Source organism: Geotrypetes seraphini, chromosome 2 (assembly GCF_902459505.1).
Source record: "Geotrypetes seraphini chromosome 2, aGeoSer1.1, whole genome shotgun sequence".
NCBI lineage: Eukaryota > Metazoa > Chordata > Amphibia > Gymnophiona > Dermophiidae > Geotrypetes > Geotrypetes seraphini.
In genome coordinates this window covers 191,533,254-191,560,461 of record NC_047085.1, presented here as the reverse complement: position 1 = coordinate 191,560,461, position 27,208 = coordinate 191,533,254, and the positions used below count along the sequence as shown (strand labels likewise).

Genomic DNA, 27,208 nt, shown 5'->3' with positions numbered 1-27,208 from the left:
ATCATGATTTTTTTCAGCTCTAGTGTTATGTCTTGGATCATGTGGAATATGACAAACGGGGAGGGAACAGACAGTTGTTTCTTCAACAGAAGGAGCAACTTTGGATTTATGAGCTTGATTCTGTAACACCTAAAGGTTTAAACACAAGTATAGACTGGTACTATTTCTACTAAGTTTGTGGTTTGTCAAACATACAGTTTCAGAGGATGAGATTAAACACCCCACGCTTCTAATACAACCTATTTGGAAGTGTCCAGGCTGGGCCAACCAATCAGGGAAGAGCAGCCAACGTCTCCCACGTGAGTGACGTGGAGCAGACTGATTGGCGAAGCTCTCGATAAAATGGAATAAGAGAACCACTACAGTGATAAGATGCTGGTAAGAGCAGAAAAGCAAGCAACGCAGTGAGTATTATAGCGGGTCACATCCGGCACTGCTTAAGATATTATAATGAGATACATAAGATGACTGTTTGTGTTCACAGATAAATGTGGGGAAGTGACATTTGACAAAGCCCTGAAGAAACGGCTACACACCATGAAATGTTGGCTTACATGTTGTATTACTTACATCTTCACAATCCTAAAAAAAGGCAGCTAATGAATTTAGTCCTGCAAAAATAGAGTAGTGGTAATTGCACATTCTCTTCGGAAGTTTTTTGCCAATGATGTGGGTGGAGGAGGTTTGAGCATTTCTTGCTCTGCCGTGATAATACCTGAGGCTTTTTCTTCCGTTGGGGATAGTGCTCTTACATTAAATAAGTGGAGTAGTCCTATTTATTGTTATCTGAAAAGTATTCCACAAACTTTTCATAAATTCTGAGAAGGCCTCCAAACCATGGCGAGTAGAGTCACCCTTAGATGACTTGACCTTGAGTTTGGGTTGCGGGTCATCTGCGTCCTTTCGTATGGAACTTTCAGCCTGAAAAAAGAAATGGCTGCCTGTTTAGTCACCTGCTTAGAAAGGGGAGCGATTAAGCATGGCGCTCCTGCTTCTCCTGAGCATGCCGTTCAGCATGTGGCGCAAGGTCGCTCTGGAGGTGCTAAATTTGCGCAATCCTTCAAGGATTTGAAGCAAACAACCCAAGGATTCCATCCCAACGAGATTTGAGGCAAAATTTGCAGTTTTGGAAGTACAGGGAGCTTGTGAAAAACAAAAAAAAAAGAGAGATTGCTAAAAATCCAAGATGGTCGCTGTTAAGCAAGTCACACCAAAATAACAATATTTTTCATCTTTAGCAAAGTACAAAAAAACGCAATTTTAGGATTTTTCAGGTGGGGGAACACAGGTGGACATGCAGAAACCTCTAAAACTGTGAAATAGAGAATGACACGGGGAAAAAATTTGTCCTCGTCTCCGCCCTGTCCCCGCAAACCATCTGATCCCATCCACAGAAGCCTCAAATAGTTTTATACTGAACTTATTTAATTAAAGTATAAAAAGAAACAATATTCTGTACAATTTTCATTTTATAAATCAAAGTTCTGCCGATCTAGAGGAAGAGATCTTCAGCTGGCAGGGCTTTGTTTATAAATGTTTATCAACACAACTAATATACTACTTTATCCTAAAGCAAAAAAAAAAAGAAATAGAAATTTTTTTCTACCTTTGTTGTCTGGTTTCTGCTTTCCTCATCTTTTCGTCATTCTATTCCTTCTATCCACTGTCTGCCTTCTCTCTGCCTCTTCCATATGGCATCTACTCTGTTACTGTGCCTCTCTTCCATCTCTCTCTCCCCTTCTCCGCTCCATTGGTCTGGTACCCATCTTCTTCCCCCTGTTCCCCCTATAGTCTGCCATCTCTGTCTTCTTCCCTTCCATCTTTCCTTCGCTCCCCCTGGTACTTTTCAGCATCTTTCTCCTCCTTTCCTCCCCTCAGATCTGGTATCTGTCTCCCCAATCCAGCATGTGCCCTTTTTTCTTTATCCCCTCCTTCCATCCAGTATGTGCTCCCCTCTCTCTCCTCCCCACATTCCTTCAGCATCTGTTCCACTCTCTCCTTCCCACTTTCCTTCAGCGTCTTCTCCCCTCTCTCCTACCCATTTCCCCTTCAGCGTCTGTTCTTCCTTCCCTTCTCTCTCTACTTCCCTTCAGCAGACCCCTCCTTCCCTCCCTCCTGATTGCCGCGGTCCGAGCATCTCCTTCCCTCACCTTCGCTGACGATTTTCATTTTTCTGTTTCCGAGTGGCCCGAGCCTTTCCTCAAGTCACATGTGTCTACACTGAAATGTCTCCTCTGACACAACTTCCTGTTTCCGGTTGCATCAGAGGAGGTTTCAGGCAGCTGTGCGCGACTTGTTTAAAGACTCGTGCCATGTGAGACAGAAAAATGAAAATCACCAGCAAAGGTGAGGGGAAGGGAGGTAGGGAGGGAGATGCCCGGACCGAGGTGATCAACAGGAATGAGGGAGGGGGCTGCTGAACTGCGCGATCGCGAGGGGTGATAAGTGAGGCAATGTGCGCAAAATACATAACTGCGGGGACAAGGCAATTCATCGCTCCATGGGGTGGTGAATGGCCTTGACCCCATACCCACAGCAATCAGGTTTTCTTTCTTCCTGTTTCAGCAGCTGTTTAAGAATGGAGATGCGAAGCAGGAGATGTTGATTATGATGTCTAGTAGAGCAATCATATCTTAGATGTCCCAGAGCATCAGTACCGATTGGAGGAGAGTACTGAACAGGAAGTAGCTCTCTCAATGAAGTGTGTCTTCTGGGTACCAAGTATCGACAGTGCGAAGTGCGAGACCTGGCCCTCGAGGTATGAGTGAGAGAGAATTGCTTGGACTGGGCTGACCCTGAAAATGTTGTGGTCAGTAACTGGTTTTGGTGTAACTGGAGCATCGCAGTCAACTCTCTCTGTACCAATTCACTAATCTAGTCTTGAATAGATGTCACCAATACCTGGACTGTTGTCAGTACAGATGGTGTAGGCTGCTTCTGGTGTCAAGGCATTGGTGACCTCTGCAGGGGTGTCCAACTTGCGGCCCCGTAAAGTATTTTGTGCAGCCCCGGTCGAGGGCGATACAGTGTTTTCCTCTGCTGCTCCTGGGTATTTACCATCTTGTCGGCTCCCTCCTCTGTCTTGTCGCAGTGTTTGCGTGGCCCCAGAAACATTTTTTTGGGTCAATGCAGCCCAGGGAAGCCAAAAGGTTGGACACCCCTGTCTTAGAGGCATTCCTCAGAGGAGATACCACTTGGTATGATGTGATCGGGTCCTTGTTTGTCGAATCTTAGAGTGCATTGGTGTTGAAACCTGAGATGGTGCCAATTGGTGGTGTGCTGGGGAGGAATGTAATGCTTCTTAGGTTTTTTTTAATCCGACTCCCCTGAAGAAGGCAGTACTGTGGCAGTGGAGAGGGACCTCGGTACCAAAGTGGAAGACGGTCTTTGAGCATCCACATCTGAGGCAGCAGATGCTGTAGAGGTGGATCTGAAGAGTTTTTCGTGTTGAAGTTGACTCGACTTTAGTGACCTCTTTTGTAGCTTGGAACAGTGGAAGCAGGACTCAGGATGGTTGGCAGGACCAAGGCACTAAAGATACCAACTATGAGGGTCAGTGGCCGCAATGGTCCTTCTACACCAAGTGCACCGCTTAAAACCACTTGGCGGTTTGGTCTACCATTTCACGTTCCGATACTTTATAAAGAAGCACGTGAAGCCTTCCAGACATTTCGTTAGCTACTGAATTCGATGTTCACTTATTAATGAATCTCAATGCTGCACTTTGATTAGAAATGGCACACATATTGTTTTAAATACAGTTGCTAAGGTATATAGTCTAACCAAGCTTTCTCTACTGGACTATGAGGGTGGTATCCAAATTGGGCCATGGTGGGGAGAATTCTTGGTTTGCAAGGCTTGGTTCCTGAGCCAAAGGCCTTATCTTCTCTGCATTGGGAGTTCTGGCTGTGCTAATCATTTGCTTCTGTGTTCTGTCCATTTTCTAAACTATGGGAAAATGAACTTTCAGCAAAAGCACCACTAGCCTCATGCTGCATCATGGAACCACATCCATGGTTACCCCAATGGATGTCTGCACACCTGCGACGGTCCTCTCAATGGAATCTTGGGACCGTCGAGAGGGGACTGAGAAGGAATGGACTGGAAGAGAGCGTACATAAAATGGAGGACAAAGACAAGATGGAAGCCTTGAAGAATATAATGTACTGTTAGCTTTTTAGACAGTAGGTGACTACACATCTCCCTCCGTATTTGCGGTTTCAGCACATGCAACTTCGATTATTCACAATTTTTAGTGTTGGCTCCTCCCCCCAAAATCATCCATGGTCAATTTATAGAACTGCCACCAACACCTTTTTTTTTTTTTCTGTACGTATAAGTGCAAACTCGGATACTGCTGCATGTGTTTCAGAGGCATATGACTCCCAAATCAAGAAAAGTGGTGCAAAGAGGGCAGCGAATAACTTTGCATACCTGTCATTGCAAAAGGGTGGGCTAAAGCCTCATTTCTACCTGGCCAAGTGCAACCAACTAACATGAAGATGGGGGTGGGGCAACTTGAGGGGTTTCTTGGTTTTGGAGGCAACGTCTGGGGGCGAGATGGTGGGGGAGGGGCAGCTCAGACCGCGGCTCATCTCCGCCGAGACCCTTGTACGTGAGGCGACCACCCCCCCCCCCCTTGAGCTCCTGTTGCCATGGAGACCAGCAGGGGGCCAGGACTGGAGTGTCATCCAGCCACTGGCCGACACCGTCACGTGAGCATCGCTGGAATGCTAATGAGAATTTGTGTCCGCGGCTCTGAGGAGAGGAGGTGAATTTGAGGGGGACCTGGAGGTAAGAGTGGTGGCTTGGTGGGGTGGGAGGGGTTGGAGTGACGTGACGGGAGTTGGCGGTGGACTTCTCTCTCTCCCCTGCTCTGTAGACGGGGGCCAGGGTTTTACACATTGTTGTGGTTTGCTTATCTTGGCATTTGTACGTATGATTTTCTGATACAGGGTTAAGGAGAGACCCAGGCAGGCAGGGGGAGGAGGCGAATAGCTTTCTCATATGTTATTCATGGTTTTATCATATTTGAGGGTTTTTAACAGAAAGATGCGAATAACATATGAGAAAGTTATTCATGGTTTTTCCGTATTCGTGGGTCAGTTCATCCTCAATCACCACGAATATGGAGGGAGAAGTATACAAGCACATCTGTGTAACACTGAACAGCAGAAACAGAAGTAAGAGAAATGCAACATTTGATTTCCCAGAAAAGGGCACCTTATCAAGGAAATGAAAAAAAGTTCCCTAAAACAAAGAGCAGGCTGGCAAGTTGGGGAAAGGGGGGCTGGAGACGAGGTGTGGTTATGCAAGCCAAGAACAACAAGGGAAATTAGGTGTCACAAGCAGATTTGCTAAGAAAACTCTAAGGAAAGTCAGATAGCAAGTTGGCAAAATATTCTAGATTCATAGAGATGTCTTACTGAGTATAAAAGTTAGAAACAAAGAGCAGGGTCAGAGTGAAACTTTCTGATCCTTGTAAAAGCAGACTACATGGAGCAGAATTTCCTCCCTTGTTACAATTTTTTGAATTACTAACTTTTTTTTTTTTGCTTTTTGTATTTGACTGCATTTCTTTGATAAAATTCGAGAATAGTACTGTGTTTCCCCGAACATAAGACAGTGTCTTATATTCATTTTAGGCCCAAAAAACACACTAGGTCTTATTTTCAGGGTTTATACATGATCATCTCTCCCTTACCTCAATTTTTCCTCTCCCCCCACATGTACAGCTTCTATCCTTCCCTCCCTCCCATCCCTTGTGCAGAAGGACCCTTGTCTAGCTTTTATTCTTCCCTCTCTCCCATCCCTCGGGCAGCAAGACCCTTGCCCAGCTTCCCCTTCCCTCCCATCCCTTGTGCAGCAGAACCCTTAAGCAAGCACCCTGGGCCCCCTTCTTGAAGCCGAACCCCCATCCTTCCCTCCCTCCCTCCCATCCTAACCCCGCTGACGGCGAGCAAGCTCTACATACTTCCCTAAGCAGCGTCGGGCTGGCAGCACTCTAAACAGGCTGCTTTGGCCTTGTCTGCCTGTGAATTCACTCTACCACGCTACTGATGATGTCAGAGTGAATTCACAGGCAGACAAGGCTGAAGCAGCCTGTTTAGAGTGCTGCCAACTTGATGTTGCTTAGGGAGGTATGGAGGGCTTGCTCACAGTTGGCGGGGTTCAGACGGGAAGGAGGAGAGGGATGGGGATTCGGCTGCACGAAGGGGGCTCAGGGCGCTTGCTTAAGGGTTCTGCTGCACAAGGGATGGGAGGGAGGAAAGGGAAACTGCCGGCGGATCCCAGGACTAGAGTTTATTTTTGGGATAGGGCTTATATTAAGACCTATCTCGAAAATCCTGCTAGAGCTTATTTTCAGGGTAGGTCTTATTTTCAGGGAAACACGGTAACAAGGTGTTGTGTAATCACTTGTGAGGAGCTTACAGCAGCTGGCTCTTCACAGGATAAGTTATGGAATTCAGAATTAATGATGTTTCAGTGCTATTGTGGTGTGGGGATACATTAAAAAGTTTTGTTTTTTCCAGATTAAGTTTCAATTGAAATTCATTCATCCACTGTTCAATAATTGAGAAGACTTCGGCAATCAAAGGAGTGATCTACAATATGGAACTTGGAGTAGGAATTAAAATGGTGATATCATCAGCATAACTAAACATCTTAATTCCTAGACATGATAATCTATTAGTACTTTGAACACCACTGGAATCTAGTGAAGATTATAGTATAGTCAAACCTTGGTTTGCAAGTGTTTTTCAAGACAAGCAAAACATTCCTGCAAATAGTGCCTGGCAAACCGAGCGTTGACTCGATTTGCGAGTGCCCCCCGGCAATCCGGCATCCCCCCCGCTTGCGTGCCCCCCCCCACCGAGCACCCAAACAGCATCCCTTACCCCGATTTGGCACTGGCACCAGCACCAACGCACAGGACATGCCGGTGCCCGAAGATCCTCCCTCTTGGCTTGGCTGGGCTGGGCCTTGAGCATCATGCTCAAGGCCTTCTGGTGCTGGTGCCAAATCAGGGTAAGGGATGTAGCTTGGGTGTTCGGCGGGGGATGCTGGATTGCAGGGGGGAGGGCGTTCGCTGGCGGGAGTGGGGTGCAATGTCGGTTCTCGGGGAGGGGGGGGGCAGCGCCGCTGGCCTCGATGGGTGGGTGGGAATGTATCAAGCGAGTTTCCATTCATTCCTATGGGGAAACTCGCTTTGATATACGAGCAATTTGGTTTACGAGCATACTTCTGGAACAAATTATGCTCATAAACCAAGGTTCCACTGTACTTTCAAAAGCTATGATAATGATCCATCATTCCTGGGCATATTAGGTCTTCCTGGCCTAAAATGTACCCCGAGATCTTTAAAAGCGAGACTGATGTTTTATAAGACAGGCTATACTGATAAAATCCGATACTGATTTAAAAATATGATTCCAGTGTACAGATACAAGCAGAAAGACAGAGTGCTGAAAGTATGGCATAATACAAGAGAAAAGGGGGCATCATGGAAAGGAAGAGCAAAACAGTAAATTCTATACAAAACACAGGAACAATAAGGAGTCAGAACTGTAACATGCATATACAAACATAGGCTGCAATTGTTTTACCTCTTTTTGTTCCTTTTTCTTTGAAGTCTGTCCTCTCTGATTCTTATTCTCAGTACTTAAATCATCATACTGCACCGCATTTTGTTTGTTTTTAGCAGATTTTTTGGTGGTTCCCGGGCTGGTTTTGCCACTTTTGCCAAGTGTTTTCAGTTTCGGCAAAGTCTTTAAACATTAAAAGCAAAATTATTCTCTTTAATTAGAAAACACATTATCTTTGAATGTTCACTAAATCCCAAAAAGCAATGTTACTTACCGTAACAGTTGTTATCCAGGGACAGCAGGCAGCTATTCTCACTAGTGGGTGATGTCATCCGACAGAGCCCCGATACGGACATCTTGCAAGCATGTCTTGCTTGAAGAAACTCAGAAGTTTCGAGATGCCCGCACCGCGCATGCGCCAGTGCCTTCCCACCCGATGCTCCGGGCGTGTCTCCTCAGTTCAGGTAGCTAGCAGAGAAGCCAACCCAGGGGAGGTGGGTGGGACGTGAGAATAGCTGCCTGCTGTCCCTGGATAACAACTGTTACGGTAAGTAACATTGCTTTATCCCAGGACAAGCAGGCAGGTGTTCTCACTAGTGGGTGACCTCAATGGGATGGAGGGAGAGTTGGCAACTTAGGAGAACAAATTTTTTAACACAGTTTGGCCAAACTGTCCATCCCGACTGGAGAAAGTATCCAGACAATAATGAGAGGTGAACGTATGAACCGAGGACCAAGTGGCAGCCTTACAAATCTCCTCAATCGGTGTCGATCTGAGGAAGGCTACAGAGGCTGCCATTGCTCTGACCTTATGGGCTGTGACCTTACAGGGAAGGGGTAATCCAGCCTGGGCATAGCAGAAAGAGATACAAGCCGCCATCCAATTGGAGATGGTGCGCTTCGATACAGGTCGTCCCAACTTATTTGGATCAAAGGAGACGAAAAGTTGAGGAGCAGTTCTGTGTGGTTTGGTGCGATCCAAGTAGAAAGCCAAAGCACGTTTACAGTCCAGAGTGTGTAGAGCTGATTCTCCAGGATGAGAATGAGGCTTTGGAAAGAACACTGGAAGCACAATGGATTGGTTGAGATGAAATTCAGAGACCACCTTAGGTAGGAATTTCGGATGAGTGCGGAGGACCACCTTGTCATGATGGAAAACTGTGAAAGGAGGGTCTGCCACCAAGGCCTGAAGCTCACTGACCCTGCGAGCAGATGTGAGGGTCACCAGAAAAACCACTTTCCAAGTGAGAAACTTTAGTGGAGCCTTGCTCAGAGGCTCAAAAGGAGGTTTCATAAGCTGAGAAAGGACAACATTTAGATCCCAAACCACTGGAGGCGGTTTGAGGGGAGGATTGACATGAAAAAGTCCTTTCATAAATCTGTAAACTACAGGATGAGAAGAGAGAGGTTTCCCTTGTAGAGGCTGATGGAAAGCCGCAATAGCACTCAGGTGGACTCGTATAGATGTCGACTTGAGACCAGACTGAGACAGATGTAAAAGATAGTCCAAAACAGAGGATAGGGAGGCTCGCTGAGGCTCCTTAGAATTGGAAATACACCATGAAGAAAATCTAGTCCATTTTTGGGAGTAGCATTGACGAGTAGCAGGCTTCCGGGAAGCCTCCAAGACATCCCTCACCGCCTGGGAAAACTGGTGCGGGGTTACGTTGAGAGGAACCAAGCTGTCAGGTGGAGAGACTGCAGGTTGGGATGAAGCAGAGACCCCTGATGCTGAGTAAGCAGCGAAGGAAACACTGGAAGAAGGAATGGCTCCCTGCTGCTGAGTTGAAGTAGAAGGGAGAACCAAGGTTGCCTGGGCCACCGAGGAGCTATTAGAATCATGGTGGCTTGGTCTGATTTCAACTTGACCAGAGTCTTCTGAATGAGAGGAAATGGAGGAAACGCATACAGAAATCGATTCCCCCAATCCAGCAGAAAAGCATCTGCCTCGAGTCGATGAGGAGTGTAGATCCTGGAGCAAAACCGAGGCAGTTTGAAGTTGTGGGGAGCCACAAAGAGGTCTATTTGAGGCGTCCCCCAATGTGCAAAGATCTGATGAAGGGGTTTGGAATGGAGAGTCCATTCGTGAGGCTGGAGGAGACGACTCAATTTGTCTGCCAAGACATTGTCCTTCCCCTGAATGTAGACAGCCTTGAGGAAGGCATTGTGGCGAATCGCCCAATCCCAGACTCTGAGAGCTTCCTGGCAGAGGGAGGCCGATCCCGTGCCCCCCTGCTTGTTCACATAATACATGGCGACCTGATTGTCTGTACGGATGAGGACCACCATGTTGTGAAGCAGATGTTGAAAAGCTTGAAGAGCATAGAAGATGGCTCTGAGCTCCAGAAGATTGATCTGATGGAGGCGGTCCGCACTGGTCCAGAATCCCTGAGTGCGAAGCCCATCCAGATGAGCCCCCCAGGCATAGTTCGAGGAATCGGTTGTGAGAACCTTCTGATGAGGAGGAGTGTGAAACAGCAAACCTCTGGATAGATTCGAAGAGGTCATCCACCAAAGTAGAGACTGCCGAAGAGCAGGAGTGACTATGATGTGTCGAGTCAACGGGTCTGACACTTGAGTCCATTGAGAAGCTAGGGTCCACTGAGGAGTTCTGAGATGGAGCCTGGCAAAGGGGGTCACATGAACTGTAGAGGCCATGTGGCCCAGGAGGACCATCATGTGTCTCGCTGAGATGGACTGGCGAGAAGACACAGACTGGCAGAGACGAAGAAGAGCATCCAGGCGCTGAGGAGGAAGGAATGCTCGAAGCTGAATGGTGTCCAGTACCGCCCCGATGAAGGGAAGGGACTGGGTAGGCTGCAGATGAGATTTGGGAAAATTGATCTCGAAGCCTAGGCTCTGTAGGAAGCAGATCGTGGTCAAGGTCGCCGAAATGACCTTTGGAGCTGACGGGGCCTTGATGAGCCAGTCGTCGAGGTACGGAAATACCTGAAGACCCCTGTTCCGGAGTGCAGCGGCCACCACCACCAGACACTTCGTGAAGACTCTGGGAGACGAGGACAGGCCGAATGGAAGCACTCGATACTGCAGATGTAGATGTCCCACCCGAAATCTGAGGAACTTGCGGGAGGCCGGATGAATGGGAATGTGAGTGTAGGCCTCCTTGAGATCCAGAGAGCATAACCAGTCGTTCTGCTCGAGGAGAGGGTAGAGAGAAGCAAGCGTTAGCATGCGAAACTTCTCCTTGACTAGGAATTTGTTGAGGGCCCTGAGGTCCAAAATGGGTCGCAGGTCGCCCGTCTTCTTCGGAACCAGGAAGTACCGAGAGTAAAACCCCTGGTTCAGTTGGTCCGTCGGGACCGGCTCCACGAAGCCGGAGCAAAGCCTGAGCTTCCCAGAGAAGAAGGGTGGTCTGAGTCAAGTTGGAAGAAAGAAATAAACGCACAGGAGCCCAAAAGAACTCAACTCGCGGCAAAAAGAAGGCAAAAAAGATATTCGATGGGCGCAAATTGAAGATAGACTTCTCAGCTCCGCGGAAGAAAAAGAACTGAGGAGACACGCCCGGAGCATCGGGCGGGAAGGCACTGGCGCATGCGCGGTGCGGGCATCTCGAAACTTCTGAGTTTCTTCAAGCAAGACATGCTTGCAAGATGTCCGTATCGGGGCTCTGTCGGATGACATCACCCCACTAGTGAGAATACCTGCCTGCTTGTCCTGGGATAACCAAAGTTTTCCCTTCCTATTCTTTACAATAATTCTCCTGATAGCATGTCGGCTCTCCTAACTTGTGCTGCCTGATTCACCACAGAGAATCAATGTGTTTTACAAAAAAAATTGACTCGCTGATTCAGTGACCAGTAGCCGGCCAGTAGGGGCAGCGCTATGATCAGGCTGCTCATGGCCTGCCCCACCAGGGCCTTCCCTCTGCCACATCATTGATGACATGGCAGAGGGAAGGCCCTGGTGGAACAGGCCACATGCAGCCTGTTCACAGCACTATTTTTGCCAGCCAGCCACCGTCACTGCTTTGGGAGGTCTGAAGGTATTTCAGGTCTCACAGTGGCAGGTGGGGGGGGGGGGGGGGTTGGTCGGGAACTGCTGCACAGGGGAATGGGAGGGACGGAAAGCTGTTGCACATGGGGGGGGAGAAGAGAGAAAAAGAATTGCTGGACATGGGTTGGAGAAGAGGAAGGGAGAGATACAACAAAGAGGTAGAAAGGGGTGATGAAGAAATCCTGCATATGGTGGAAGGGAAGGAGACATGCATGGAGAAGAAAGAGGGAGAAATGTTGGACATAGGGTAGAAGGCATGGAAATATTGTGCACGGGGGGGGGGGGGGGGAGGTGTAGAGAGAAAGAAATATTGCAGAGAATGGTGAAGTTTCTGGAATCCAGTGGATTACAGGACCAGAGGCAATATGGATTCTTTAGAGTACATGTGTCAAAACAAGGCCCGCGGACCAAATCTGGTCCACCTGGCCTTTTTATGTGGCCCGCGGCAATGCACCTGAATTTCCCCTTCTCACAGCCCAGCGTGTCCTCCCTTCCGCGCTGGTACGACGTCGCCGTCACGCCAGAAAGTATGCCGGCTTCAGCAGCGTTGTCCGTGGCTCCCCCTCCTGCCTTCCATCCGCCGCGGTCTACCCAGGCGGAAACATGAAGTTGCGCGTCATTGGAGACAGACCATGGCAGGTGAAAAGCAGGAGGGGGAGCCACGTACAACACTGCCGAATCACTGAGGCCGGCAGGTTCCTCAGCTTGGTGGAGAACCGTCGCCGGAGGGAAAGACACGCCAGGCTGTGAGGAGAAAGGGACTGGTGCTGGAGGGAAAGGCATGCTGGGCTGTGAAGAGAGCGAGATGAAGGGAGAGAGGTTGGACCTGAGGTTGTGTGGAAGAAGAGGGAAAAAGATACTTGAAGGGAGAACTGTTGGGAAGAGAAAGGGAGAAATGGTGGACCTGGGGGGGGAGGGAGGCAGGCAGGCAGAAAGGGGGAAGATATGGGATTGGGGGCAGTTGGGAAGAGAAAGGGAGAGAAGTTGGATCTGGAGATGGAAAATTGATAGGGAATGGAAATTTAAAAAGGAGAAGGATGAAAAAGAGGGCGAGATTTGAGTGGACAGAGGCAGAAAAGAAAAAAGGACAAAAATTGAAAGGAAAGGGACTGGAGCAAGAGAGAAGAAAGAGAAAAAAAATGGACAGCAGACAATGGAAAGAGAATTAGAAGATAGACAAAACCAGAAAGGGAAAGTGGGACTAAAAGCAAAATGACAAAAAAAGGTAGAAAAAATAATTTTATTTTCTATTTTGTGATTACAATATATCAGATTTGAGATGTGTATCCTGCCAGAGCTGGTGTTAGACAGCAAGCGTTAGACAGCAAGCGTTAACTAGGACCTAAAAGAGAGGGAAAGTCTATTTATTTTGTAGCCGGCGTGGGGTTGGAGAGGTTGTATCCCTATACTTCTACTAAGACTAACCCCTCCTTTGCTGGTGCGCAGCGTGGGTTTTGGTGGTAGCGATTGATCCAACGCTCACAGAAGTCTTGTGAGTGTCGGAGCAGCCGCCAGCACTGGGGCCCACGGTGTGTGTCAGCTAAGGAGGGGTTAAGTATCTTAATTAAAAATCCGGCCCGCGACTTAGCCTGTGTTTTAGATTTTGGCCCCTTATGTGATTTGAGTTCGACACCCCTGCTCTAGAGGTAGGTCTTGTCAGACAAATCTGATCAATTTCTTTGACTGGGTGACCACAGAATTGGATAGAGTGCGCTAGAAGCGATGTACTTAGATTTTAGGAAAGCCTTTGACAGTGCTCCACACAGATGGCTAATAAATAAACTGAGTGCTCTTGGGATGGGCCACGAACTGGTTAAGTGGAAGATGACAGTGGGTAGTGGTCAATGGAGATCACTCTGAGGAAAAGCACAGTTACTTACCGTAACAGGTGTTATCCAGGGACAGCAGGCAGATATTCTCACATGTGGGTGACGTCATCCACGGAGCCCCGATGCGGACAGCTTTTCAAGCAAACTTGATTGAAGATTTCAAGTTTGCTAGTGCTGCACCACGCATATGTGTGCCTTCCTGATCCACTAGAGGGCGCATCCCCTCCTCATGGTCTTCAGTTTAGATAGCTAGCAAAGAAGCCAACCTTGGGGAGGCGGGCGGGTTGTGAGAATATCTGCCTGCTGTCCCTGGATAACACCTGTTACGGTAAGTAACTGTGCTTTATCCCAGGACAAGCAGGCAGCATATTCTCACATGTGGGTGACCTCCAAGCTAACCAAAAAGGGACGGAGGGAAGTTGGCAATTCAAGAAAACAGATTACGCAAAACCGACTGGCCAAACCAGCCGTCGCTCCTGGACAGAGTATCCAGACAGTAGTGGGAGGTGAAAGAATGAACCGAAGACCAAGTGGCAGCCCTGCAAATCTCCTCGATAGGCGTTGACCTGAGGAAAGCTACAGAAGCCGCCATCGCTCGGACTCTATGTCCCGGGACTCGACCATGCAGCGCAAGACCAGCCTGAGCGTAGCAAACCAGCAGCCAACCAGTTGGACGAGGTGCGCTGGGAAACAGGGCGTCCCACCCGAGTAGGGTCGAAGGACAAAAACAATTGAGGAACCGTCCGATGAGACTGAGTGCGTTGAAGATAAAAAGCCAACGCCCTCTTACAGTCAATCGTATGAAGCGCCACCACGCCAGGATGAGAGTGGGGCTTCGGAAAAAAGACCGGAAGAACAATGGAACGATTGAGATGAAAGTCCGAAACCTTCTTGGGCAAGAACTTGTAATGAGTACACAGGACCACTGCGTCCTGATAAAATACAGCAGAAGACGGGTCTGCAACCAGAGGTTGCAGCTCACGGACTCTACAAACAGACGTGAGACCAACCAGGAATACCACCCGCCAGGTGAAACAGATCAAAAGAGCGTTATCAATGGGTTCAAACGGAGGTTTCACCAATTGAGCCAGGACCACCCTAAGATCCCAAACCACCGGAGGGGGCTTGAGCGGAGGATGAACATTGAAGAGACCCTTCAGAAAGCGGGAAACCGTCGGATGGACGGAGAGCAGCTTCCCATCCAGCGGCCAAGGAAAGGCAGCAATCGCACAGAGGTGGACTCAGATAGATGCCGATTTGAGACCAGACCGAGACAAGTGGAACAGAAAATCCAGCACTGAAGGGAAGGAGGCAGAGAGTGGATCCATGCAGTGCTCAGCACATCACGCAGCAAATCAGGAGCATTTCTGGGAAAAGCATTGCCGAGTGGAGCCCATACGAGAAGCCTCGAGAATATCCCCACCGACTGAGAGAAACAGAAGGAGGGAGGCACGTTGCGAGGAACCAAGCTGATAAGTGTAGAGACTGCAGATTGGGAGGCAACAGAAACCTCAACACCTAGACAGCAGAGAAGGGAACATAGGTAGAAGCAGAGGCTCCCTGACACGCTGAAGGAGCAGGGAGAACCACAGCTGTCAGGGCCACAGAGAAGCCAGCAAGATCATGGTGGCGCAGCCCGACAGGAGGTGCATCAAAGATCTGAGAATCAGAGTAAAGGGAGGGAACGCATAGAGGAACCTGCCCATCCAATCGAGAAGGAAGCATCCACCTCGATGCGAACCTGGGAGAACATCCTCGAGCAATATCGAGGCAACCAGTGAGTGAGGGGCGAAGCGAACAGAACTACCTGTGGGGTTCCCCACCGAACAACCACATGCCGCAGAGTCTGAGAATGGAGCGACCATTCATGCGGCCGAGAAGGACGACTCAACGTGTCCACCAGACAATGCTGCTCGCCCCGGAAATACACCGCCCAAAGAAATAAGTAGTGGTGTAACGCCCCCTGCCAATGACGAAGGGCTCCCCTGCAAAGTAACAGGGAACCTGTACACCCTGGCTTGGTCACAGAATACATCGCCACCGGGATGTCGGGACGCACCAGGACCCCGCAATCTTGCAACCAATAACGAAATTCCACCCCAGCATTATAAATGGCCCGGAGCTCAAGCAGATTGATGCGGCTGCGACGGCCCGCACCCGACCAAAGACCCTGAGTCCAAAGGCCGTCGAGGTGCACCCCTAAGCCTATGCCGAGGAGTCCATCGGCAGAACCTTCTGATGCGGGGATACGAAGAGGTGGCACACCAACGAAACAAGCGTGTCAAGGAGGGAGGCACCACAATGTGCTTGGAAGCGGGATCCCGATCCTGCCACCACTGAGATGCTCGGGTCCAGCGGGGAACACGAAGATGAAACCAGGCGAACATCGGGACATGAACCGTGGAGACCCATGATCCCAAAAGGATTAACATCAGCTCGGCCGAGGCCGAAGACTGCGGAGACACCAGCTGACTCAAGCGCAGACAGGCGGCCTGCCGAGGCAGAAAATACCGGAGGCGGACCGAGGACAGAGGGGCCACCTTCCGGCATAAACAAACAAGGGCCACCCCCTGAGGCCGAGACAAGAAGGAGCGCAGACAAACTGGGTCCAGGTCTGCCCCGACGGACTCCCGAGACTGGGGCGGGCAGAGTCTGAACCACTCCTGGACTAGAACTAGTGCAGGTCACGAAGGGCCTGGACCAGACGCAGATGGGAGGATGGGAATGTCCAACCGACAGAAGCGAGGCTATACTCCCGGTGCGTAGACACGGAGACACCCCTCCCGAAGGGAGGGGAGGAATCCCAGAAGGAGAGCAGCCCGGAGGCTATGCGAGAATAGTCAAAAAGACGGCCAGGAGTCGCCGAAGCCGGCGACTGGACCATAACCCAGCGCTGCTGCAGCTATTGCGGCTGCTGCGAAGGAGGCCGAGAACACAAGAAAGGTATCGGGAGGGCCCCTCCGGAGAAGGAGTCCAAACCACCAAGGCAGACGGGATTCAGCTGAAGGCGTCCCGATAGGCGAAGGACCGGTCGCGTTCTGAAAGGCGGTTAGTGGCCACCGCAAGAGAGGCCTCAAGAAGCGCAGAACTCACGCAAGTAAAAGTGGCGAGACGATCCTGGAGGTTCAGATCCTCAGCTACACACTGCGCCAAGCGAGATAATGCATGGCAGGAGCAATAGAGCCGGAGCAGGGAGAGAGTCTCCTCCAGGCAACCAAACTCCATACTACAAGATTCCGTCACGGCTGCCCGGAATGAACCGAAGAGAAAGCGGGGAACCCTTTCGAACAGGAGCCGGAGACGCCGAGGCACAGAGCCCCAGACGATGTCGAGACACTAAGCCCCCGTCGATAACGGGGCGCAAACCCGCAGTCGACGCCGAGGCCCAAAGCCTCAGCTGCTGCCGAGATATAAAGCCCCCAGCGACGTTGCGGCACCAAGCCACAGTCGACATCGAGACACAAGGCCACCGCCAACCAAAGGGCAAAGCCCCAAGCGACGTCAAGTCACAAAGCTCCAGTCGACGGCGAGACACGAAGCCTCGGCAACGACGAGGCACAGATCTCCAGCCGACAATGAGGCCCCCAGCCTCAGTCGACGTCGAGGCACAAGCCTCAGGCGCCGAAGCACAAGCGTCAAGTGATGCGGAGCACACGGCCGCAGCCGACGTCGAAGGTACAAAGCACCCGTCGACGTCGAGACACCCAGCCTCAGTCGACATCGAGACACCAAGCCCCAGTCGACATCGAGGCAGAAAATCGAAGCACAAAGCCTTAGACGACGTCAAGGCACCAAGCCCCTCCTACGTCGAGGCACAGGGCCTCAGGCGGCGGTGAGGCACCAAGCTGCAGTCGAGGCCCAAAGCTGCAGTCGACGTCGCGGCACCAAGCCGCAGTCAACGTTGAGGCACCAAGCTGCAGTCGAGGCCCAAAGCCACAGTCGACGTCGAGGCACAAAGCCACAGTCAACGTTGAGGCACAAAGCCACAGTCGACGTCGAGGCACAAAGCCTCAGTCGACGTCGAGGCACAAAGCCTCAAACGACGTCGAGGCACAAAGCCTCAAATGACGTTGAGGCACAAAACCCCAGTCGAGGTCGAGGCACAAAGCCTCAGTCGAGGAACGAAGCCCCAGTCGACATCGAGGCACGAAGCCCCAATCGACATCGAGGCACCAAGCCCCAGTCGACGTAGAGGCACCAAGCCTCAGTCGACGAGGCACCAAGCCTCAGTCGACGAGGCACAAAGCCTCAGTGGACGTCGAGGCATGAAGCCTCAGTCGACGGCGAGGCACGAAGCCCCAGTCGACGGCGAGGCACGAAGCCCCAGTCGACGGCGAGGCACGAAGCCCCAGTCGACGGCGAGGCACGAAGCCCCAGTCGACGGCGAGGCACGAAGCCCCAGTCGACGGCGAGGCACGAAGCCCCAGTCGACGGCGAGGCACGAAGCCGCAGTCGACGTCGAGGCACCAAGCCGCAGTCGACGTCGAGGCACCAAGCCGCAGTCAACGTCGAGGCCCAAAGCCACAGTCGAGGCACGACAGTCGACGTCGAGGCACATCGAGGTTCAGAAGTCGGCACCGTACCAATGAAACTGGTAATAAAGGTGCAGCAGTGCGCTCCATAAAGGGCAACCTCGAGATGAGTATTCCCATGAAAGGAGGCACGCTTCGAAGGTCTCGTAGAGGCGGGCACGACTGCACTCGATGCCTGGAATGCCTGCGACTCAGCCGGTGGCATTACCGAGATAACGCAGCTAGAAGAACAGAAAGAAAGAAAGAAGACTTACCGGGGATCGAAGCTACTCAGTCCGATTCCAACGAAGGAAAAATGGTCCTGGCCATCCTGCTCACACGAGGTGAGCCCAGAGAGAGGCCAGGGAAGAAGAAAATACAGCTGCAGCCAAATGAGGCCTAGCCGCATGGCTGAGGCCCAAGAAGGGCCTGCCGGTGGAACCAGCAGAAACACAATAAAAAGTCCTTTTTTTTTTTTTTTTTGAAACAAAGAAATACACGATCAATCAACAAACGCACAGCGACTCCCTAACAAAATAAAGAAGCCGCGGTGCTAGAAAGGCACTTATAAGAACGCAGAGAAGAGAGACAGGGCTTTCTGGCTCCGCGGAAAACTAAGAACTGAAGACCATGAGGAGGGGATGCGCCCTCTAGTGGATCAGGAAGGCACACACATGCGTGGTGCAGCACTAGCAAACTTGAAATCTTCAATCAAGTTTGCTTGAAAAGCTGTCCGCATCGGGGCTCCGTGGATGACGTCACCCACATGTGAGAATATGCTGCCTGCTTGTCCTGGGATAAAGGATGTTACTAAAGGTTCTGTTCTTGGGCCTGTTCTTTTTAATATTTTTATAAGCGATATTGCTGAAGGGCTGTCAGGTAAAATTTGCCTTTTTGCAGATGATACCAAAATCTGCAATAGAGTAGACACCCCGGGTGGTGTGAATGACCTAGGGAAGCTTGAAGAATGGTCTGAAATTTAGCAGCTAAAATTTAATGCTAAGAAATGCAAAGCCATGCATTTGGGCTGTAAAAACTTGAAAGAACAATACAGTTTAGGGGGGGTGAAGAACTTTTATGCATGACAGAAGAATGGGACTTGGGTGTGATTGTATGTGATGATCTTAACGAGGCCAAAAAGGTTGAAAAGGTGAAGGCGAAAGCTAGAAGGATGCTAGGGTGCATAGGAAGAGGTATAGCCATAGGAAAAAGGAGGTGCTGATGCCCCTGTATAAGACTCTGGTGAGACCTCATTTAGAATATTGTGTACAATTCTGGAGACTGCATATTCAAAAAGATATAAGGATGGAGTCAGTCCAGAGGAAGGCTACTAAAATGGTGCGTGGTCTTCATCATAAGGCGTATAGGGACAGACTTAAAGATCTTAATATGTATTCTTTAAAGAAAAGGTGGGAGAGGGGAGATATGATAGACGCGTTTAAATACCTACGTGGCATAAATGCGCTTGAGTTGAATCTCTTTCAATTGAAAGGAAGCTCCAAAGTACTCAAAGGAAATACTTTTTTACAGACAGGGTAGTAGATGCGTGCAATAGTCTCCTGGAAGTGGTAGAGACAGAGACTGTGTCTGAATTCAAGAAGGCATGGGATATGCACGTGGGATCTCTGAGAGAAAGATAATGGTTACTGTGGATGGGCAGACTAGATGAGCAATTTGGCCTTTATATGCCATCATGTTTCTATAATGGAGGAGAGGAAGGGAGAGATGCTGTATGGAAGAACCGGGGTGGGTGAGGAGAGAGAGGGATGTTAGATAGTGAGAAGTTAGATAGTGGGAAAGAAACAGAACAAAAAATTAGGTTCTTACTTTTGCAAAATCTTTTTTGTAAATCCACACTCTGTTCCTGGACAAGTGGGTTATTTTTCCACACTCGCCACAGGTTGTAGAAGTAGAGAATGACATGGGGACAAATTTTTCCCCGGTCCTGTGGGATCTCATTTTCCCATCCCATCCCGGAGAGTTCCTTTCCTGTCCCTGCCCCATTTCTGCAAGCTCTGTCCTCATCTGCACAAGCCTCAAATACTTTAAAATCATAAGTGTTCAAGGCTTGTGCAGTTAAGGCAGAGCTTATAGGAATGAGGCAAGAAAAGGGACCATGACAAAACTCACAGGGATGGGATAGGGAAATTGTGTTCCTGTGGGGACGGGAGGAAAAATTTGTCCCCTTGTCATTCTCTAGTAGGAAGCGTCATAGTACAGTCTTGAGCCCCTCCCTAATTACCTTATGATTGCCCCCCAGGAAATCAGTTGGTGACAAAGCAGCCAGGAACATCTGTAGAGGACAAAGGCAGAAGAGAGGGGTACCGGGATAATCCCCAACAAATAAGTTCAATCTGCTCTTAACATGAAATAGCATATCAAACAATTGAAACAGTCACTAAACAGCATAAAAACTGAAAGAAAACTGTGCTGAAAAACACAGTTGAAAAACACTGTGCTGAAAAACAGCCAGCACTAATAGAAGGGTCACTAGACAAAAGGCCCTTAAGGCAAATCGCTAAACACAGTAGAATGGTCCACCTAGAAAGGGAGGACAATAAGCAGCTTACTGGTACTTGCCAAGGCAGACAATTGACGCATCAGCAAATCCTAGGGCAGGTTCCAGGAATAGAGTGTGGATTTACAAGAAAAAAGATTAGCAAAGGTAAGAACCTAACCTTTTGTTCTTGTACAATCCCACTCTATTCCTAGACTAGTAGTAACAAAGCAATTCTGGAGAATTAGGGTGGGATTGATGAGCCTGCTACCAAAAGCAGCATCCTGCTTGGCTACATCAATCCTGTAAAATATGGTGAACCTATGCAAAGAGGACAAGGGAGAAACCCTGCAAAACTGCCCCTAAGAGATTGCCGCTGACTCAGCCCAAGAGGAGATGCCTCTGGCAGAATGAGCCCGCACCAAGAACGGCTCTTTCATGGTGGCTCCTTTCTGGCCACTACTGGAGACGGTTTGAGAGGAGGTTTGACATTGAAAAGTCCTTTCATGAATCTGGAAAGCACCGGATGAGCAGAGAGAGGTTTCCCTTCAATAGGCTGATGGAAAGCCGTAATTGCACTAAGATGGACTCGAATCGATGTAGACTTGAGGCCAGAGGTGGATAAGTGCAAAAGGTAAACCACAACAGAAGATAAGGAGGAATGTTGAGGTTCCTTATCATGAGAAAAACACCACATAGAAAATCTAGTCCATTTTTGGGGATAGCATTGTCTAGTGGCAGGCTTCCTAGAAGCTTCTAAAATGTCTCTTACAGGTTGAGAAAACTGAAGAGGAGTTATGTAGGGAGGTACCAAGCTGTCAGGTGTAGAGACTGCAGGTTGGGATGAAGCAGAGATCCCTGACTCTGTGTAAGCAGAGATGGAAAAACTGGTAGAAGGTATGGCTCCCTGGTGCTGAGTTGAAGTAGAGGAGCAATCAGAATCATGGTGGCATGGTCGTTCTTCAACTTGACCAGTCTTGAGAATGAGTGGGAATGGAGGGAATGCATAGAGGAAGAGATTCGTCCATTCCAAAAGAAAAGCGTTTGCCTCGAGGCGATGAGGAGAATATATCCTGGAGCAGAACTGAGGCAGTTTGTGGTTGTGGGGAGCTGCAAAGAGATCTATCTGCGGCGTTCCCCACTGTGAAAAGATGTGATGAAGAGGCGAGGAATGGAGTGTCCATTCGTGAAGTTGGAGAAGACGACTCAAGTTGTCTGCCAAGCAACTGTTCGCCAGCTTTGAGGAAGGTGTTGTGACGGATTGCCCATTTCCAAACCATCAGAGCTTCTTGACAAAGGGAGGAAGATCCCATCCCTCCCTGTTTGTTGACATAGTACATGGCGACTTGGTTGTCCATCCGACTAAGGACTACCTGGTCGTAAAGAAGATGTTGAAAAGCGTTGAGAGCCTTGAAAATCGCTCTGAGTTCCAACAGATTGATGTGACACTGACGATCCTTACTGGTCCAGTGGCCTTGAGTACGGAGACTATCGAGATGAGCGCCCCAAGCGTAGGTTGAGGAATCTGTGGTGAGGACCTTCTGATGAGGGGGCGTTTGAAACAGCAAGCCTCTGGAGAGTTGGGAAGAGAACATCCACCAACAGAGAGACTGCTGCAAGGAAGGAGTGACAGTTGTGTCAAGATAGAGGGTCGCAAACCTGTGTTCATTGAGATGCCAGGGTCCACTGAGGAATACTGAGATGAAGTCAGGAAAAAGGAGTCACGTGTACTGTCGAGGCCATGTGACCCAGGAGTACCATCATGTGTCTCACTGAGATGGAAGAGTGGGAAGACACTGTATGACAAGAGTTGCAAGAGAGCTTCCAGACGTTGTTGTGGAAGGAAAGCTTTTAGTTGGACAGTGTCCAGAATAACTCCGATGAATTGTAGATTCTGAAAGGGGTAAAGTTGAGATTTGGGAAAGTTGATTTCGAATCCCAAGCATTGTAGAAACCACTTAGTCCGTTGGGTCGCTACAATAACCACCAGAGATGTTGAATCTTTGATGAGCCAGTCATCTAGGTATGGGAATACCCGAAGACCATGGTTCCTTAGAGCTGCTGCTACCACTACGAGGCACTTGGTGAACACTCTGGGAGATGAAGCCAGGCCAAAGGGCAGCACTCTGTACTGATAATGCAGATTCCCCACCTGAAATCTGAGGTATTGGCAGGAGGCCGGATGAATGGGAATATGAATATAAACCTCCTTGAGATCCAGAGAGCATAACCAGTCGTTCTGATCAAGGAGGGGATACAGGGATGCCGGGGATAGCATGCAAAATTTTTCTTTGACTAAAAATTGGTTGAGAGCCCTGAGATCCAGAATGGGTCGCAGATCGTCCATCTTCTTCGGAACAAGGAAGTAACGGGGGTAAAACCCCATGTTCAGCTGTTCCAAGGGAACTGGTTCGATGGCATGGAGACAAAGCAGTACTTGAGCTTCCTAAAGAAGAAGGGCGGTCTGGTATGGGCTGGAAAGATACTCTCTTGGAGGAAGCTCTGGTGGAATCTGAGTGAAATGAAGAGAGTATCTTTACCTGATGATTGACAGCCCCCAGAGGTCAGATGTGATTGTCTCCCATCGGTAGTACCAAGAGGGGGAAGATAGGACAGAGACAGAACGGTGGAGGTTATGCTCTGTTTTAAACTGTCAAAAAGGCTGTGTAGCCGTAGGTGCAGCAGAAGGTTGAGATTTTTGTTGCTTCTGAGCAGGAGCTGGCTTTAGCATAGGTCTGACAAATGAAACAAAGGATTTGTCATGCTCACACAATTCTAAGGTGGCTGCCTCAATGGATTCATCGAAGAGGTCATTGCCAGCACAAGGAATATTAGCCAAGGTGTCCTGGCTAGGATCCATGTGAATGGTACAAAGCCAAGCGAGGCGGCGCATTGCAACAGAACAAGCAGCCGCTCGGGCAGACAACTCGAAGGCATCATAAGAAGACTGAAGGAGATGCAATCTGAGTTGTGATAGAAAAACTATGACATCTTGAAATTCAAAGTGCTTTTGAGTAAGCAAATAACTCAAAAATTTAGGCAAAAGAAGTAATAAAATATAGGGCATGAATTCATCTAATTCTGCCCTGAGGAGTCCCTTTCAGTGGTTTTCTTGCAAAAACATGCCCGAGCCACCAGATCGCCACAAATTGCCACCTGAACTGAACTGCTAAGACAGAGACATCAAAATTATGCTTAAGAAGAGACTCTAACCTACGCTCCTCAGAGTCCCGTAAGGCTGAGCTGCCCTCAACAGTCACAGTATGTCGCTTCGCGATGGCGAAGATCGCCGCATCTGCCACAGGCGACTTCAAGGTATCTCTATCCCCCTCCGGGATGGGATACAAGTGGGCCATAGAACGCGCAAAATGGAAGGGCGCCTCTGGCACTTTCTACTGCACAAGAACAATATCCCGAATATCCTGATGCATAGGAAAGGAGTGGGATGCAGAGCAGACCCCTAAGCAAAGGGTCCACCACACGCAGGGGCTCCTTCAGGTCCTCCTCGAAATGCAACACCAAGGAGACCTGGAAAATAAGCTCCTGGAGCTCTTCCCGCTGAAAAATGTGCACCACGGACATATCCTCGCCAGCTATCAGAACCACAAAGCCGCCGCTAATGAGGATCCTGGAGGTCTCCCACAAGGTCCAGGTCCTCACCAATAGAAAACTGCTCCTCATATGCAAAATCATTGTCCCAAGAGACCCTCGGCTGCTTGGACGAGAGAGCAGGAGACGGGGATACAATCAGTGCTAAGGGGGGCCCAAACCAGAGTGGCCATCTAGGGACCCCCCACCCAAATCTCCTCAGGATAAACATATCGTGCTTCTGCCCACAAAGCCACACTCCTAGTAGAATGCACCTTAACAGGACACGAGATTGTTTTCCCGCCAAAATGTAAATAGAAGAAATGGCCCAACAGATCTACCGGGAGATTGTGGCCTTAGAAGTGGGAGTCCCTCGCATTACCAATTGTATCAGCACAAAGATGGACAGAAAGGTGAAAATCGGTAGTGACCTCCAGGTACCGCAGAACTCTGCACACATTCAACTTTTTCAAGAGATGATACTGATGATTGGCACCTGTCGGTTGAAAAACAGACAAACACACCTCCTGATTGACATGGAACGCCAACACCACTTTAGGCATAAAGGAAGGAATGGTCCGAAGCGAAGACTCCCTCCTCCGAAATTCAGAGGAAAGGGTCCCTACAAGACAATGCCTGCAGTGTGCAAATCCTAAGGGCAGAAGTGATGGCGACCAGAAAAACAAACAGTCTCGATCGGAAGATCCTGAAGCGAGGCATTGCAAAGAGACTCAAAAGGAGCTTTGGCAAGGCCCGACAAAACCACATTAAGGTCCCAGGTTGGGAACGGACTCTTTTAACGGCGGCTGGATCCGCAGAGCCCCTTTCAAGAAATGAGCCACATCTGGATGCAATGCCAATGAGGACCGGCCATCCCAAGCTTGGAAACAAGAGAGACCGGCCACCTGGACGCTTAAAGATGCCACAGTGAGGATCTTATCCAGACCAGCCTGGAGAAAGGCAAGAACCCACTACACAGGAATCAAGAAAGGTCTACCTGATCTTGGGTACACCAATTTTGAAAAGTGCCCCACACCTTAGCATAGGCCTACACTGTGGAAGACTTCTTATATTTGAGAAGCATAGCAATCACCAGCTCCGAATAGCCTTTACATTCTAAGGCCACACGCTCAAGAGCCAAGCTGGAAAAGCAAAGCGACCTGGATCTTCCATGGCCTCCGGGCCCTGACAAAAAGTCCATGGAGGCGCTCAGGCATAGTCCGCGGCCTACACGCAGTCACATCAGATTCGCATACCAGGGTCTTCGTGGCCAGTCAGGAGCCACTAGAATGATTCGGCCTGGATGAGTCGCAATTCTCCAAAGAACCCTGCCTATCATTGGCCAGGGCGGGAAGACGTAGAGAAGAACATCCGGAGGCCATGGCTGTACGAGGGCATCAATTCTTTCACTTCCGGGCTCGAATCTGTGGCTGAAGTAGCGTGGAAATTTCCTGCTGTTCATTGTGGCCATAATATTGAAGCGGGTTTGTCCCCAACGTCGCACAATCTGCTGAAACGCCAGAGGCAACAGGGTCCATTTGCCGGGATCCAGACTCTTGACGACTTAGGAGGTCTACCTGAACATTTTCCACTCCAGCTACATGGGATACAGTCAGAGCCAAGAGATGATGTTTCGCCCACATGAACAGACACCAAGCCTCCTGAGTCAGAGGAGAGCTCTTGGTTCCACCTTGTCGATTGACATATGCCATTGCCCATCGCATTGTTGGAAAAAACTAACAGTGTGCCCCTCCAGACGATTCTGCAACACTCTCAGGGCTAGCCGAATGGTCCGTAACTCCAGCCTGTTGATGGACCACTTCCTCTGTGACGGGGTCCAACAGCCCTGAAGGGGACGACGAATGCAGTGAGCCCCCCAACCCCAAAGGCTTGCATTTGTTGTTACCACAATCTAGGAGGCAATCTGTAGCAACATGGATGACAGAACACAAACTAAAACTTAACTTTGACAAAACAAACTTCATCCTCCTAGAAAACAGCAAAACTCCAACCTTAACAAACCTAGTAATAAACTCGATCTCATACCCCATTCAACCCATGCTAAAACTTCTTGGAGTACTGATTGACAGAGGCTGTACCATGCAACCACAAATCAACAAAATAAAAGCATCATTCACAACTATGAGAAACCTAAGACAAATTTGTAAATTCTTCGACAGGAAACAACTCCAACTTTTGGTACAATCTCTTACCCTTGGCCAAATAGACTACTGCAACAAACTATACCTCCCCTGCCTAGCAACCATGATAAAGCAATTACAAACAATACAAAATACAGCCCCAAGACTCATCTATTCATTGAAAAAATATGACCACATCACAAAGGCATACCACGACTCACACTGGCTCCCAAAACAAGCAAGAGTACACTTCAAATTCTATTGTCTACTATTCAAAGCTATTAACAGAGACAGCCCAACCTACTGGAAAAACTGACTAACTCAATCCATCTCAAACAGACACAGGAGAACCCACTCACTATTCACACACCCGCCAACCAAAAATGTCAAATGAAGAAAACTATATGACAACCTAATGGCCACCAGAGCATCAAAACTAGACAGACAAATCACCAATCTGCTGTCTTTGACCACAGACTACAAAACCTTCAAAAAAGAAACTAAAACTCAACTCTTCAAAAAATACATAAAACCTATTTAACATGACCAGTTCCTTCCCAAGCTCCACCTACCACACTGTCTACTCCTTATCAAATCTAAAATGTTCAAATTACCCAACATGTATTACCTTAATTTCTTGACAATTCTTATGTAATCCGCCTATATATCTTGTAACTTCATGACAACTCTTACGTAATCCACTTTGAACCGCAAGGTAATGGCAGAATAAAAATCACTCTGTAATGTAATCTGTAATGGGATGCCCTTGCTGAGTGATTGCGGGCGAAGCCACTAGGCCATGCTTGCTCTGGCCTCCAACGTCCATGGCAGAAGCATCTCCAAGGCATCCTGGTGTGGCGCCCACCGAGAAAGCAAGGCATGTTGAAGCGGATGTATGTGCGCCCTCGCCCAGGGGACCACATTCAGTGTGGCTACCATGGTGCCAAAACACCTGTAAGTAGTCCCACGCTGACAGAGCCTACTTCAACAGAGCTGAAATCTGTGCACACAGCAATCGTCTGTGAGGTTCAGGCAGGTAAAC

The 27,208-nt window shown here is 49.2% G+C and overlaps 1 protein-coding gene across 2 annotated transcripts in view; it reads right to left on the bottom strand.

The window, feature by feature from the left end:
• The window catches only part of DEK (DEK proto-oncogene), a 151,159-nt gene that overhangs the window by 27,068 nt on the left and 96,883 nt on the right, over positions 1-27,208 (bottom strand). For both annotated transcript variants that reach the window (XM_033934578.1, XM_033934576.1), the window contains exon 7: positions 7,608-7,769. In XM_033934578.1, the coding sequence (XP_033790469.1) occupies positions 7,608-7,769 (162 nt within the window). The remainder of the gene's footprint in view (positions 1-7,607; positions 7,770-27,208) is intronic.